Below are 16,565 nucleotides of genomic sequence, written 5' to 3' on the forward strand. Positions count from 1 at the left end.
GAATTGTAAGGCAGTAGGACCTGATGTAATACTTGTGAAGGGTTTGGAAGGCTCTAAGAGAGGAAGAGGTTGAGATTTTGTATCAAATGATGAGCAGAATATATGAGAAAGAAAGGATGCCCAATGCATGGAGAGAAAGTATGATGATATCATTTTAAAAAGATAAAGGGGACATTCAAAACTGAAGAACTATAGAGGAGTAAAGGTAATGTCGCACATAATGAAAATTTGCAGAAGAGCAAACGGTACGGAGAGCGGAGAGGGATGTCTATGGGAGAAGAACAGTTTGTTCATCGAGGGTTCACTGTCATGGGCAACGTCTGCATACTCTCAGATGTTTAATATTTTGTATATTCCTACATTCACAAAGTGCATCGTTATCTGTCTTTATATCCCATTTAATGAGATTGTTATATACAGAGGCAACGTCGGTGCATATGCGGTTGAGTGTGGGCCAGGTTCTCCAGTCCAGGTCCATTTGCTCCAGACAAGTTTCCGGAGAAAGTTGATTTTTGTAGTAAGCTTTTGTCTTGTACTCTGACAGTGGAATTTTTATGTTAATGGCCGGTCTAGCATGACTCCAAGATATTTGGGCCTGTCAGTATGTTCCAAGTGTTGTCCCGTCCAAGATACAGTCAGTTTTATATGCTCCAAATGGTTGTTGAGATGGAATGCACATAATTGGGTTTTAGTAGGGTTTGGTTTTATATTGCACAAACTTTATACAATGATTTAAAACATTCATATATAAACATTTTTAAACCATTCTTTCGAATATTTTAAGATTGGAGGCAGACTTGGATCTGCTTTCATAAAAAGTTCTTTCAAAAATATTTCACGTATAAATGTTTGCTGGGATTTTGAATCTATAAGCCAATTGTTCTACAACTGATGGACTTTCCAATAATTATGAAAATGTCGAAATTCGAAAAATAGATCTTGCAACAATATTACCTGGGCGCTTCCTTGACGTCGATAACATATCTATAATGAATATTGGGTGGCGACAAACTCTGCATGGACAGAACTTTGACCACCAGATCCTTCGGCAGCTTTTTGTTCGTCTCGCTGTTGATCCATTCCACAGAAGTGTTTGAGCCGCTGTACTTGAGCTTGATGTTGGCGAAGATGATGTCCACGCTGTCTCTGTTTGCCATGAAGTTACCATTCAGAAGGGATTCCCCGGTTTCTCCATCCAGTAACACTAGAAAATGAGTTTTAATAACGAATTTTAGTTGTCTTGTCTCCTTAAGGGAAGAATAAGGTTTTAGGTACTCACTAGTTATACTAAAATAAATAAAAATAGATGCTCTTCTTTCCATTATTCTATTACTTTATCTCGAATACTAACCTAAATAGTTGTCATCAACGTAGGGGTAAGAGTCTTGAGTGATGTTAACATTTGAACTTCCCTTTGGTATCCTTACCACCCGATTGTAGCCAATGGTTTCTGCTGGTTTGTTATAAGCTCCACTGATCTCTTGACACCGACTATTATCTCCCCCACATATGCCACAATCATCTAAAAAAGTATTCACTCTTTAATAGCAAGTATTTTTCGATTACTTTACGTCAAATCGACATAAAATGAGTTCTAACATTTGTAGTTTTTTTTTGTGAATAGCGTTTGTAGAACTAATATATGCTCGTAGTGTAGCAAAGAGATCCTCACTATCAGAACAGGGACATCAATGTATGTTTTATGTCAAATGTCACGTTTTATGTCATAAGTCAAACGTCGCATAAATGTCAAATGTCACGTTTTATGTCAAACAAATGTTATGTCACGTTTTAAATCAAACGTCCAATGCCACATCTAAATTACTTAATTTAGATTGAAAAATGGCGAATTACTGGCGCCAACCAATGGATAATTGCAAAACAATGACAGTCGGTAATGTAGATTCCTTCTACTTAATGTGTGACGTCAACCAACATATAATCGTTCTCACTCTTACACTCGTAATGAAGGTATTTCTCGCTCCAACACATTGATTTCCCTATTCTGATAGTGGGGACCTCTTTGTATAGGTATTTAGATCCCTCTATGTCATTTAGTGATATTATCTCTTACCTAAGTCCACAGTGGAGTCCAGCACATTATCACAACCACCTGGCTTACAGATACCGTTGACGCAGATTCCAAATCCAGACGGTCCACATTTCGTTCCATCTTGTACTTTATCTTGCAGTCTATAGCTTGGTTTCACCTTATTGGGAATACAGAACAGCCTGCACTGATCTTCATGTAGTTCTAAAAGTACAAAAATGTAGTCATCTTCTGGAAAATATCAAATGGATGTACTTACCGATGTTATAATCAGGAAACCAGTAGATTGGAACACTGGAGTTGATTATATCGTCTGATTTGTTGTTGAATTCTTGGCATTGGAAAGCTCTGAAAAATACAAACACATTCAAAACAGTTTTAATGAGTAAACTTCTCAATAAATCCTAATAGACCAGGAAGGATCTGTTTCTAGGTGGATGTGAGAGGTGGCATTCGGATTTTTGCGGATAAAGTTAGGTGATAACTTCGTTAATAATAATTAACTTATGCTGCTTCTCAAATATGCCCGGACCGTTAATAAAAAAAATAAAGTATTAAAAATTTCAAAAAATTTCGTTTTTTTTTTCTACTTTCTTTGTTTATAACTTTAAAACGATTCATTTTGGAACAAAGTCGTATAGGAATAAAACAAAGATAATTAAATTTTCTATCAGATACAATTGGTTAAAAATGTCTTAATTTAACACCCTTGCTGCAAAATAGCAATAAATATAAAATAAGGGGGCAAAACAAGCCTGTCCTTATTCAATGTTTTTCTATCACTTAGGTTATACATGGAACCTTCCTAATTCGCTTAGAAAATTTTTGTAATGTGCTAAAACCGTCCACCAAATTTCATTAAAATTGACTTACTACTAAATTTTGCATAATAATTTTGCAATCTAAATTTTTTTAAAAAATTAAAAATTTTTAAAATCTTGCACAACAAAAACTAGAACATACAAAGATTTGTAAATTTTTTACAAATAAAGAAGTACTCCACCTATCTAATGCACTTTACAGAATTGAAATCGGATTATCTAAACAGCCTCAGCAATGATTTAAAGTTATAAACAATTTTTTAGCTTATAAACAAATTAGTGCTGTGTCCAGGAGGGGGTGCTACGGGCTCCTTTATTTAGATGGACTTACCCAAGTTTTTTTTTATGTATTTTGACCCGTAGAACACGAATTTTTTGGGTAACAGTTGATCCGGATGTCGATAAGATTGTTATAAACAAAGAACTTCAGGAATTACATAACATCGATTTTTCGCAAAATAAAACATTTTTTTTTGTATTTCTTGGGTAATTCTGAGCAACAAATAATGTTCTTACAAGTTTTTTCGTAGGATGCATAGTTTTCGAGATAAACGCGGTGGAACATTCAAAAGATCGAAAAATTGCAATTTTTGAACGAGAATAACTTTTGATTAAAAAATAAAATAGCAATTCTGCTGGCATTTGAAAGTTTAAGTCAAATTATACCGGTTTTGTATTTTATAATTTTAATTTTAAATATTATTTTAAATATTTTAATTTTTTTATTAATGTTCCGGGCATATTTGAGAAGGAGCATAAGTCAATTATTATTACTGAAGGTGTCACCTAACTTTATCTGCAAAAATACGAATGCCACCTCTCACATCCAAAAATACACTTTCTTTACAGATTAGTCCTGGTCTATAAATCAATCAGTAAGAATAGTAACTTCTTTGATACTCCTTGCTGAAAACTTTTCAAACTAAAGTTCAATTAAAATATAATATATTACCTACCGAAATTCTAAACTGTTGATATCACAATCCTGTATATTGCACGATTCATATCTGACGTTTTCTCCAATACAGTACTGTCCCCCATTGAGTGGTTTAGGGGAGTTACAGTACCGCTGAGATGCCCTCACTCCTCCACCGCATGTTCTACTACAAGGCCCGTATCTACAATAAAAAAAATGTGTGAACTAGTCTGTAAATGACTGCATACGAAGTTGGTCTTTTTAATTTTGCATATAGCCGCTTAGAGGGCGCCACCAATAAAACGTTCCAACTCAAATCTAAACTCAATCTTTTGTTGATATAAAACGAGAGTTGCATTGCGATCACAGCACAACCCCACATAGCAATGTAACAGGGATATTCAAGGTCAACGCACGTTTGCTAGTTCGCTCCCTTGCACGGGATGGCACTACTAGTCTCATTTCTGCACGTTGTTGAGAAAATAGGACGCCATATTTATTTGTTTTATTTTTTCATAAATATTGTCCTTTTCATGATCATTTTTTAGTGCGTAACAAATGATAGGAAAAAGGGTAGGTCCGTGATAATACACATTTATGACATTTATTCTAACATGACATTTTAGTTGAATCTGACAGTTGTCACATTTTATTTTTAATTTGGAATAAAAACAAATCAAATGTATTTCTTGCATTTATAAAATGGTATTTTCTGTGATTTGTATAGTCTTATAAATTATACAGATTATATTTGTAATATTATTGTCTAATTTAAAAAAAAATATTTTTTTATTATGGCGCCATCTCTCGACAACTAGAATAACTAGAATTTAATGTTATAAATGTCACCGACGAAATGTAATCACCGACATGCCTTTTTTTCTGTCACATACAATTTAATGCGTTAGAAAGAAATCGAAAAACTGTGACGCACTGAAAGATGATCATGAGAAAAAGAATAGCGTTTAAATAGTGCAAAATAGTGCATCCAACAACAAAAAGTGTAAAGTGAATTACAGCAGTTGTGTTTTATTCCAAATGTATACAATTTTGGTGTGGTTTAAACTGATGAATAAATAATATTGTGTAAATATAATTATGTGTAATAAGGTAGTTGTGTTTTAAGTTTTTACATTGATAATTGATAAAAAACATATTTTATGAACATACATAAACCTCATCCAATTTACTTACCGTTGCACGTCATCCGCGCCATAGCCAGTGACACGATACCAACACGAAATATCTAGGCGGTAGGTGTGTTCCCCTTTAGAATCATTTTGATTCTAAAAAAGAACACACCCACCGCCTAAATATTTCGTGTTGTTATCGTGTCACAGGCTATGGCGCGGATGACGTGCAACGGTAAGTAAATTGGACGAGGTATATAAACATTTTTATAAATAAAGATTGTATTCTATGTTTTATTCTATAATTTTTTAACCACTTTGGCATTTTAATGTAATGGAAAATAAATATAACCTCAAAATAACACAAGAAAATCCAAATAGTATACGAATTATAAACGTTGATTGATAAATACATGCAGGTATATGTTTATCAATCAACGATATACAGTAGGAAAAATTAAAGAATACCCATGAACGAACATACATATAAAACACGTTGTATTTTCCTGTCACCGTGTCATACAAAAAATTGGCCAGCGCAAGTACAAGTAATAATTATTATTACATGTACTTGCGCTGAGCAATTTTTTTTGTGACACGGTGACAGGAAACTACAGCGTGTTTTATATGTTCGTTCATGGGTATTCTTTCATTTTTCCGACTGTAAATATTATCGTATAGGATAAGGATTTTGTTTTCTTTTGTTATTTTAAGGTTATATTGATTATCCTTTACATTAAAATTGAATTTTCAATCCCAGTTAATTTTACAGGTCTTTTGAATTTACCGCCATATGGCATATAGTTACGCTCTCGAGCACTGGCTGATGCGACAATCGTCGTTTCACTCGTTAACACGGAACTTGCATTGCTAGGTGGGGGTGTGCTGTGATTGCGATACAATAAGTCGTGTAGATTGTAACGTTGTCGTTGTTGATGCTCCAGGTAACAAAATTCAGTCGAAGACAAATGTTCGCTTTTTAAGACATTTTTATTTAGAATCAAAACATACAAAAGATAGGATAATTAGCCTTAATTACTCAATAATTTCGTTAATAAAATATATTTATAATCTACGCATCGAGCTTTCGGTTCGGGTCGATGTGACGATATTTTGTACATGAATGAATAATATTGACGATCGCGTGGATTAGGAATTACTTTTATTAATATGAAATGGACGTATGAGGAGAGGAAATCTCGCTCAGCGCGCCAGGGGAAAGACATGTTGGGAAATACGATCACCGCTCGTAGAAGGATAGGCAAAAGGAAAACCGTCGAAATTCGTACTTAAACTCACCTCTTATACCTCGTTGTTGTTTATTATTCTTCGATCAACGCTCCTAGAATAACGCTTAAACCAACGCTTTTTTGTTTTAATGGCTATATACAAAATTAAAAACACAATCGTCGTAGTTGTACCAATATACGAAAAAGATATTCTCTGGCTCGTCTCTCAAGCAATTTTTGTCCGAAGAGCTAAAAATAGCGAAACACGTATCACAGAATGGCGTGTTAGACGAGGTGTGAATATTTCTTTTCGTATATTATTTCCACAAAAAAAATTGGTTTAATGTATAATTTTATGAAGAGTAAAAGAGTAAAAATTTTACTCTAAACTCACTCTTTCCACGGTCCCCAACCTCCATTGACTGGAACAAGTTCGTACTCGTACCTGCATTCTCCATTGAAACATACTCTACAAATAAATAACAAATTATAAATATCATAAATCTCAAAAGATCGACTGAAAATTATAGCACAGTAGAATTAACTGCTTTTGACATACATACTTGCTATCTCCGCATCTAGTACCGTCAGCCCAGGGTGAAAACGTGGATGTACAAGCATACTCGGTGTTATTTGCGCTGCAATATAAATGTTCACACGGAGCAGATGGTACCTAAAACCAAAATGATCACTGTAGCCATAAAAATCAATTCAAAAAGGATCCTGTGTAACAGATATCTCAGACGCTAACATAATAAAAGAAATAAAGTCCAAAAGACTCCAATCGGCAGGACAGCTCAGAAGACATTCAGACGAAAGAACAGTAAGGTTGGTATGAGAAGAAGTCCCAACTGGAAGAAGACCACATGGACGCCCTCGACTTCGGTGGCGAGATAATGTAGCCGGATACCTGAAAGCTATAGCCTAAGAGCCAGTGAACCCTCCGACTAACGGTTTTTCTGTAAGGCTAGAAATTTGTATAGTGATAATTCATGGCACACCAAGGCTAAAAACCATGACCTGGCAGGCATCAGTCCTGCACGTGTATCTACCAGGTGAATCGAAAAGTGCATAGTTTAGGAAAAAAATAAACTTTCTCCTGTAAGGTTTAAATTTAAGTATGTGTTTGAGTAAGTCATTTAGAAGAAATGTGTACAATGACAGGCGATTCTGAAGAGCATAAGACCTTTAGCCCGATCAAAGAACAATCTGACTCCAAAAAAAATAAATTAAGGATGAACATTTGGGAATAGGTAGTTGAAATTGTCTATTATTATATAAGAAAAAGTTTACAATTCTACATCCCCTCCATTTTACAAAAATGGAGGGGAATACCCCCTCTCGAAGATGAAAAAAATACGTTCAAAATAAGACCGGAATTGGATAAAATGACTAGTTCTAAACAACTTTTCTTCTATAGAGTTTTTTCACTAAGTCAATATTTTTCGAGTTATTTGCGAGTGAATATGTTCATGTTTAACAAAATAAAACATGTTTTTGGACGGTTTTTCGGAGATAACTCAAAAAAGTAAGTATTTTAGCGAAAAAAATTTTCTTAGCAAAAATATAGCCCATTAAAAAATTTTAAAAATGGTGTACACATGAGGTCTATAGACCCAGTAGAAGCAGAGTTGCAGCTAATGAATTGTAGGTTCTTCTTCGTCAAATTCCAAATCGAATATTTCAATGTGAAATAACCCAAAAACGGAGCACTTTTGGGGGAAAATTCATTTTAACTTTTTTAAAGTGTTTAAAAAAGGTTTATTTTTGTTTTTAAACCAAACTTGTAATATTAAAAGTAAGTGAATTATGCTCCAAATATTGTTGGTCCCTTTTATTTTTTGGTAAAAAAATCGCTAAAATCACCCCCTAATTAGCATCACATATACGTTTTAACATTACTACTTCACAAGTTACTTTGTCTATGTATTATTTATATGATCTGTAAGTTTCATCGATTCAAAGTACTTCGTTTTGAAAAAGCTATAGTTAAAATGGCTTGAATGAGTAACTAATCAGGAGTTTAGGCAAATTTTGAACAGCCATAGCATAACCAATTTTTGTCTAACAAGAAAACAAAAAATTAGAAATATTCAGAAAAGCAAAACGTACATTTTATTACTCTTTGGGATTTTTGGTAGTCCTAATTGTTTTTAAGTTAATTCCATAAACAATAACGATTTTTTTCAAAATTAAAAAAAATGTTTTATTTTAAACCCATTTTTTTTCAAAACTGAGCACTTTGAACCAATGAACCTTATATATAATATAAACAATACATAAGTAAAATAACTTGTAAATTGGTAATGATTGATGTTATTTGAGAAGCTAATTAAGGGGTGATTTTGGCCATTTTTTACTCAAAAATAAAAGGGACAACAATATTTTGAGCGTAACTTACTTACTTTTAATGTTAGAAGCTTTTTTAAAAAACAGAAATAAACCTTTTTTTAAACACTTAAAGAAGTTGTAATGAATTTTCCCCGAAAAGTGCTCCGTTTTTGGTTATTTCACATTGAAATATTCGATCTGGAATTTGACGAAGAAGAACCTACATTTCATTAGCTACATCTCTGCTTCTACTGGGTCTGCAGACCTCATGCATACACCATTTTTTCAATTTTTTATAAGCTATATTTTTACTAAGAATATTTTTTTCGTTAAAATACTTACTTTTTGAGTTATCTCCGAAAAACCGTGCAAAAACATTTTTTGGTTAAAAATGAACACATTCACTCACAAATAACTCAAAAATGATTGACTCAGTAAAAAAATTCTATAGAAAAAAGTTACTTAGAATTAGTCATTTACATTTACAACGTATATTTTTTCACCCCCGAGAAAGAATTTTTCACCCTGATTTTCCAATTTTTGTACAATGGAGGGGATGTAGAATTGTAAACTTTTTCTTATATAATAATAGACAATTTCAACTACCTATTCCCAAATTTTCATCCTTCCTTTATTTTTTTTTTGAGGTTTTCGTAAAATTTTGCGTTCCCTGATCGGGCTACTTGCCAGGCGAGCGGAAAGATTAGGGTTTTTCCTAAAACTATTTTTTGCATCGAACAAAATTTTTTAGGTTTTTTGAATCATTCCAAACAGAAAAGGTCTTTAGTGATTTTTCTCTTAGGTTAGTAGTGTTTGTTATATAAGCGATTAAAAATTTTGAAAATGGCGAAATCGGTCATTTTTAACCCTAAATCGGACATTTATCTAAACATTTCAATGATTGATTAATGAAATCCCGAAGAGTTTTTTGCAATAAAATATCGAAAACCCCTTTATTTTTTTAATTGCTAATCAAGCGGGCGCGACACTATAGTATAAGTGAGGACGTTTGAGTTGGCATAAATTCATTATCTCGAGAATGGGCAAATTTCAAGAGAAATCCTCAGACAGGTCGATTTTTATTTTAGAATTAGGACATTTTGGCATATATATAATACTAGTGACGTCATCCATCTGGGCGTGATGACGCAATCGATGATTTTTTTAAATAAGAGTAGGGATTGTGTGATAGCTCATTTGAAAGGTTATTTAATTCTCTATTCAGTAATATAAACATTAACATAATTATTTATACAGGGTGTACAAAACAAGAATTTCTTCTATTTGTCAAATTTAATCAAAGTTAATTTAATAAAAAAAATGTTTTTGTATACTCTGTATAAATAATTATGTTAATGTTTATATTACTGAATAGAGAATTAAATAACCTTTAAAATGAGCTATCACACAATCCCTACTCTTATTTAAAAATATCATCGATTACGTCATCACGCCCAGATGGATGACGTCACTAGTATTATACATATGCCAAAAAGTCCTAATTTAAAAATAAAAATCGACCTATCTGAGGATTTCTCTTCAAATTTGCCCATTCTCGAGATAATGAATTTATGCCAACTCAAACGTCCTCACTTATACTACAGTGTCGCGCCCGCTTGATTAGCAATTAAAAAACAAAGGGGTTTCCGATAGTGTATTGCAAAAACTCTTTGGGATTTCATCAATCAATGTTTTAAAGAATATCTTCCTACCTAACAGAAAAATCACTAAAGACCTTTTCTGTTTGGAATGATTCAAAAAAACTAAAAAAAATTTGTTCGATGCAAAAAAATAATTTTAGGAAAAACTCCTAATCTTTCCCCTCGCCTGGCAAGGTCTTATGCTCTTCAGAATCGTCTGTCATTGTACACATTTCTTCTAAATGACTTACTCAAACACATACTTAAATTTAAACTTTACAGAAGAAAGTTTATTTTTCCCCTAGCCCTAAACTATGCACTTTTCGATTCACCTGGTAGATACACGTGCAGGGCTGATGCCTGTCAGGTTATGGTTTTTAGCCTTGGTGTGCTATGAATTATCACTATACAAATTTCTAGCCTTGCAGGAAGACCGTTAGTCGGAGGGTTCACTAGCTCTTAGGCTACTATGGGCGTGGAAAACTGGATGGAGATTGTTCAAGACAGAAAGAGTGGAGGCATGTTGTCGAGTCGGCTAAAACCCACCAATGGTTGTAACGCCACGGAGTAAGTAAGTATATATCTCATTCAAGAGTTCAAGACCTCTCTTTCTATTTTCGTACCAGCTATCGATCCTTAGATAATTGGTACCCAACATATTGTGTTTTTTGCTCTCCCTCTCTCGTCTCTTGATCAACACTAGTATTGTATCCACGCATTTTGTTTTATGTATGCTGTTCTCTTTTTCTCCTAGGTGTGTTCTTACTCTATTTTGTATATATCTCCTCTCAATAAATAGTTAGTACTCATGGTAAAAGCTCCTTTAAACCTCAGTGTTTAAACATCCCTCTCCCACCCCTTTTATTACAGGTACAGGTAGATATCCTCATATGCTTAATTTAGAACCAGCACCTTATAGTAGTACAGGCTCTTTCTTTGTTAGGACGATCTTTATGACGTCCTATTGTCATGTTGTGATAGCCATTATCTCAACAACTAAGACAAGAAAAACCACCATGGACCAAATGTGGCAATTCTCTGATATCTCCCAAAAATTAACATACTAAGATACCAAGACATATTAATGGCGTTTAAGATATAGACGAAGTGATTATAGAAGGAATTACAGACCGGACCAGATCCAGACAGTTTTTTAAACAAAAATCTGGCAGTTCTAGAAGCTGTACCAGGTCAAATCCTGTGGGTTGTAAAGCTTTCTCTGTTAGACGATTTGATCTTCCAGTTGATTGTTCTAATTCAAATCAAATTAAGCCTAAGTTTAAAATTGTAAAAAATATAGAGACTACTTGACTATATCTTTATAGATGACAGTGTAAGTAATATCATTTTCGTCAAAACCACTTTTTAAGTTAATCTGAATTAAAAAATAAAACTGCTGCTCTAAAATTATACATAATGGACAGCCTAAGTCTGACGTCACAACACAAATGTCACAAAATTGGGAGGAGCTTATATGGACTCCAAACAATCTTGTTTGTAACGTTAAATGGTCATAAGGAATTTTTCATTTATGTACTTTGTGTGGCAAAATACGACTTCATTTAGGTATTTTGTTAAAGAAACGTGTTAATTAAGAGATTTTGATTCGTTTTGGCTCAGATGGTTTTTATTCCTTAGTGGTTGAAAATAAACATAAGGGGGCATCCATAAACTACGTCGTAAAAAATTTGAACTTTTTAATACCCTCCCCCCTCCGTCGTAATTCGTCGTTTACAGACGAAGCCCCCCCCAGTCGACGTCGTCATTGCAGTTCACGACCCCCCTTTCAGTGATTTAAAAAAATTCAATGTTATTTCTGTTTTTTTTTAATCAACCTTGAAACTTTATTTGCGAATGTATCATAACAAGAACAATTAAGGAGGTAGGCGCTAAATCTTAATAATAAATATATTTGAAAAATATAAACGCAGAATGAAAGATTACATTATTACCGAGGGCTGAAAGACCCTTAGAATAAACAAAAGGTTTCTTTTAAATGAAATTTTTGAACTTAAAAATCAGACTAAATATTCTCTTTTTTTATCCCTGTAACTTATTAAAATAAACATTATATGTAGATGTTTTCAGACACTTTTGGCCCTCGGTAATAATGTAATCTCTCAATCTGCGTTTAAAATTTTCAAAAATTTTTATTAGTTTTCTGAGTATTCGAAAAAATGAATGCATTTAAATAGCATTGGACCAAGATTTTGCGTATAAATCTTCTCTAAGTATAAATACGACTTACTAACTAAATAGAACACAATATTTTATTTCCATTCATTCTTTCAGAACTATTTTTTCACACACAGTATGCAGCACATAAATGAATTAACAATTTAATATTGTTTGCTTCCAGACGTTGTTCTGTATAATATATAGAAGCGTTTGTTTAAACCCAAAGAAAAATGTCTTATTGTTTGTTGTCCTGTACAAAAGTGCTACCTAATATTATTTTAAGGCTGTGACTGATAAAAACGAAATGTATGCGATAAAAGTACATATCTATAAGAGAATTCTTTTTAATTTTAACAAAGGTGTATTTATTCTAAACGTTTTGTTTTTTTTTCAATTTAATTTCAAAAACTATACGTTTTTATATGAATATCTGATATTTTATTGCTGGTAAAAGCTAGTAAAAAATTATATTTATAGAGACAATAGCGACAAATTTAAATATACCAATATATTAAACGACGTCGAATGTGCACTCATACCCCCCCCCCCAGCCCCTGTAGTATTTCGTCGAAATAAGCAAGCCCCCCTCCCTCTTCTTAACGACGTAGTTTATGGATGTCCCCTAACCTCAAAACTGTTTACGTTCTAATCATTGCATTAAATTAACTAACCTGGCCAAAAACGAATTAAAAATCGAATAAAAAAATCTCTTAACTGACACGTTTCCTTAACTAAATACCTAAATGAAAAGTCTTATTTTGTCACACAAACCACGTAAACAATAAATTAAAAATTCCTTATGAATGTTTAACCTTATAAACAAAATTGTTTGGAGTCAAATATAAGCTCCTCCCAATTTTGTGACGTCAAGACTTAGGATGTCCATTTGTCCATATACGTAGAATATTTTATTGCAAGTTAGACATAACTTGTACAAAAAACATAAACTTACTCCAGAGAGGCACACTTTTCTCCCAGGTCCAAACTCAAGTTCGCATTGAGTGTCCAGATCAAATTTATCGCCCGGTAAAGTATCTGTGTAATGATATGTTGGTAAATAGTTGTTCACTGGCGGTCGTCTTAAGCAGGTAGAGCGTTCAGAACTGAAAAAAATATGTTGAATGAGTTGTATAATATGCGAGTTCATTTTCAATTAAGTAAAAGACATACGTAGTCGCAATCATTGTTTTACTCCGACAACCGGTTTCGCTCTCTAAAATATGCAGTGCATCATCAGATCAACGGTTACAAGCAAACTAAATGCAACAAATAAAAAACCAGAATTAGAGCATTATCTGGTTGTTATCAAATACTATAAGATCAAGTTAATATTTAAAAATATATATAAATTTCAACCACAGACAAACACATATGCACGCACACATAAAAGTAAACACTCATATGTCTGCAAACACATGCAAATGTATGTGGTCTATGATTGTGCAATGTAAACATGTTGTACTAACATGCCGGTTCAAGGAGTAATTTCTAAAGTCTTCAATAACATGATTTCTTGCTCAGGGAATAATGGGCAATTCCCTATTAGCATAATTTGAGCAAGAAATCATGTTATTGAAGACTTTAGAAATCATTCATTGAAAAAAATATATTTTATTACACCCCCTGTATACAGGGTGTCCCAGACTAATTTACCCACGCTATATCTCTTAAACGAATAGAGATTTTCGAATGGGACAAAAGCTGATATATTCTACTTGTAATACACTTTAATATGGCGTACAAAAAAATCATCCCCTAAATAATCATCCCTTAGTTACAACCCCTAACTTTAATTTTTTTAATGTATATGTTAAGTAATGTATGTTAAGCACCCTGTATATTTTTTTATAGCTTTGGATGTGGTCTTCTACCGTATATTCAACACATTTTTTGAAAATAAAATCGGTTCGTAAATAACCAAGAAAATATCAGTTTAGTTTTGTTAATTATGTGTCCCAGACTAATTTTTCAAGGCTATATTTCATAAACGAATAGAGATTTTCGAATGGGACAAAAACTGATCTATTACATTTGTAATACACTTTAATATGGCGTAGAAAAAAAATATCCCCTAAATATTCATCCCTTAGTTACAACCCCTAACTTTATTTTTTTTAAATAGCACCCTGTAAGTTAGGGATGAATATTTAGGGGATGAATTTTTTCTACGCCATATGAAAGTGTATTACAAAAGGAATAGATCAGTTTTTGTGCCATTCGAAAATCTCTAATCGTTTAAGAAATATAGCCTGGATAAATTAGTCTGGGACACACAATTTAACAAAAATAAACTGGTAGTTTCTAGGTTATTTACGAACTGATTTTATTTTAAAAAAATATGTTGAACAGACGATAAAAGACCACATCCAAAACTGTAAAAAAATATACAGGGTGCTATTAAAAAAATTAAAGTTAGGGGTTGTAACTAAGGGATGATTATTTAGGGGATGATATTTTTGTACGTGATATTAAAGTGTATTACAAGTAGAATATATCACCTTTTTTCCCATTCGAAAATCTTTATTCGTTTAAGAGATATAGCGTGGGTAAATTAGTCTGGGACACCCTGTATACGATTTTTAAATTCTACAATATCATATTAATCTTAATAAAAGGTTAGGACGAGACGTCAAACTCAGTTTGTCTGGGACTCCTAGCGCCACCTAGGAAAGAAATATGAAACACCAACTGACATTTTCCGTCATAAGCGTAACCAGGATGATCCTAAGGGGGGGGTTACAACTACTTGAAAGGGGGGGGTTACAACTACTGGAAGGTCTCTGACGGGTATGGTGTTAAGCGTATATAGCTCAAAGTAGATCCCAATGGGGGGGGTTATAACCCCCAAAACCCCCCCCTGGTTACGCCTATGTTTTCCGTAGATTTCCCCATAGATAAGAGGGTGGATTTCCCCAAAATCACTAGTGTTTTAAATAAAGCTAACTTAAACTGGTCCTGTAATGACACTCATCATATTTATCTCGATTCTTTTTTTTTATCCTATTAAAACCCGTTAATTATATCTACCTACTAATAAAAATTAAAAGAATGATGATCATGTGAACGTAATGTTATCTTGAATAATAATTGCTCACAACCAACGAAAATTATTATAATTAAGTTTTTTACTGTCTCAGAAGCATTTTTATGTCATATATAAGCATCACACATAGACATGTGGATATAAACGTAGTAAAATTATGGTCTCGATCACCTAATTCTGTGTAATCTATGGATGTTATCTGTTTTATAGCACTAATCAATCAATAAAAATCGCCGACCTACCTACGCGACAAAGATTATTCAGAACATATTTTTGCAAAGGTCGTCTACTTTAAGAAAAAAACGAGTTTTATAAAAACTGTTTAAGAAGTACACTAGAAATAAGATGTCGGTAAGTATCGAAAGCATTTTCATTTGAAGAATTTATTAAAAAATCCTTTCGGTCTACATCATAGAACGTTCTCAGGATAGCAATTCCATCCTCAGCACAGCTTAAAAGGTACACATCGCCGTTTCACAAGAACGTAGGCTTAAGTCAAAAAAGACGATTTTAGAGGTGAGGCATTTTAAAATTATATAGATATGATTATGGGCATAACTCCGAATAAGTTGTTCTTCTTCTTAAAGTTCCCTCTCCTATCGGAGGTTGGATATCATAATGGCTATGGTCACTTTGTTTGCTGCTGCTCTGAACAGTTGTAATGAACTACAGTTAAACCATTCTCTAAGGTTCCTCATCCAGGAGATGCGTCTTCTTCCTATGCTTCTTCTTCCTTGGATCTGCATAATAATTCTCAGCAACTCGTATTTTTCTCCTCTGGTAATGTGACCCAAATAGTCCAGTTTTCTAGTTTTTATACTTTTCATAATTTCTAACTTCTTATTTAAACGTCGTAGCACTTCAACATTGTTAATCCTTTGAACCCACTGAATTTTCAATATTCTTCTGTAACACCAGATTTCAAACGCTTCTATTCTTCTTATGTGTTGTCTCTTCAATGTCCAAGCTTCCATTCCGTATAGCAATATAGAAAATATGTAGCATCTTAGAGCCCCCAAACTGAGAGGCTACTGAAGGTCTTTGTTTGTAAGCAGTGTCTTCATTTTTATAAATGCTTGCTTTGCAGTTTCAATTCGGACTTTCAGACTTTAATGTAAGTTGTTACTTTAAAGAAATTACCTATACAATTTTGTTGGAAATATATCTAAATACAAACTCTGATAACTAGATAAATTTATAAAGTGTTAAAATGGTTAAATTTTATCA

General features: G+C 33.1%; 1 protein-coding gene across 4 annotated transcripts in view; it reads right to left on the reverse strand.

Moving 5' to 3' along the window:
* LOC114339977 (A disintegrin and metalloproteinase with thrombospondin motifs 9) overlaps positions 1 to 16,565 on the reverse strand; it is a 608,198-nt gene that overhangs the window by 45,953 nt on the left and 545,680 nt on the right. For all 4 annotated transcript variants that reach the window (XM_050655672.1, XM_050655673.1, XM_050655671.1 and 1 more), the window contains 8 exons: positions 13,248 to 13,398; positions 6,710 to 6,819; positions 6,541 to 6,615; positions 3,828 to 3,989; positions 2,310 to 2,398; positions 2,075 to 2,254; positions 1,352 to 1,522; positions 955 to 1,204 (listed from right to left, as the gene is read on the reverse strand). In XM_050655672.1, the coding sequence (XP_050511629.1) occupies positions 955 to 1,204; positions 1,352 to 1,522; positions 2,075 to 2,254; positions 2,310 to 2,398; positions 3,828 to 3,989; positions 6,541 to 6,615; positions 6,710 to 6,819; positions 13,248 to 13,398 (1,188 nt within the window). The remainder of the gene's footprint in view (positions 1 to 954; positions 1,205 to 1,351; positions 1,523 to 2,074; positions 2,255 to 2,309; positions 2,399 to 3,827; positions 3,990 to 6,540; positions 6,616 to 6,709; positions 6,820 to 13,247; positions 13,399 to 16,565) is intronic.

The sequence above is a fragment of the Diabrotica virgifera genome, chromosome 7 (assembly GCF_917563875.1).
Source record: "Diabrotica virgifera virgifera chromosome 7, PGI_DIABVI_V3a".
NCBI classification, from domain to species: Eukaryota; Metazoa; Arthropoda; class Insecta; order Coleoptera; family Chrysomelidae; genus Diabrotica; species Diabrotica virgifera.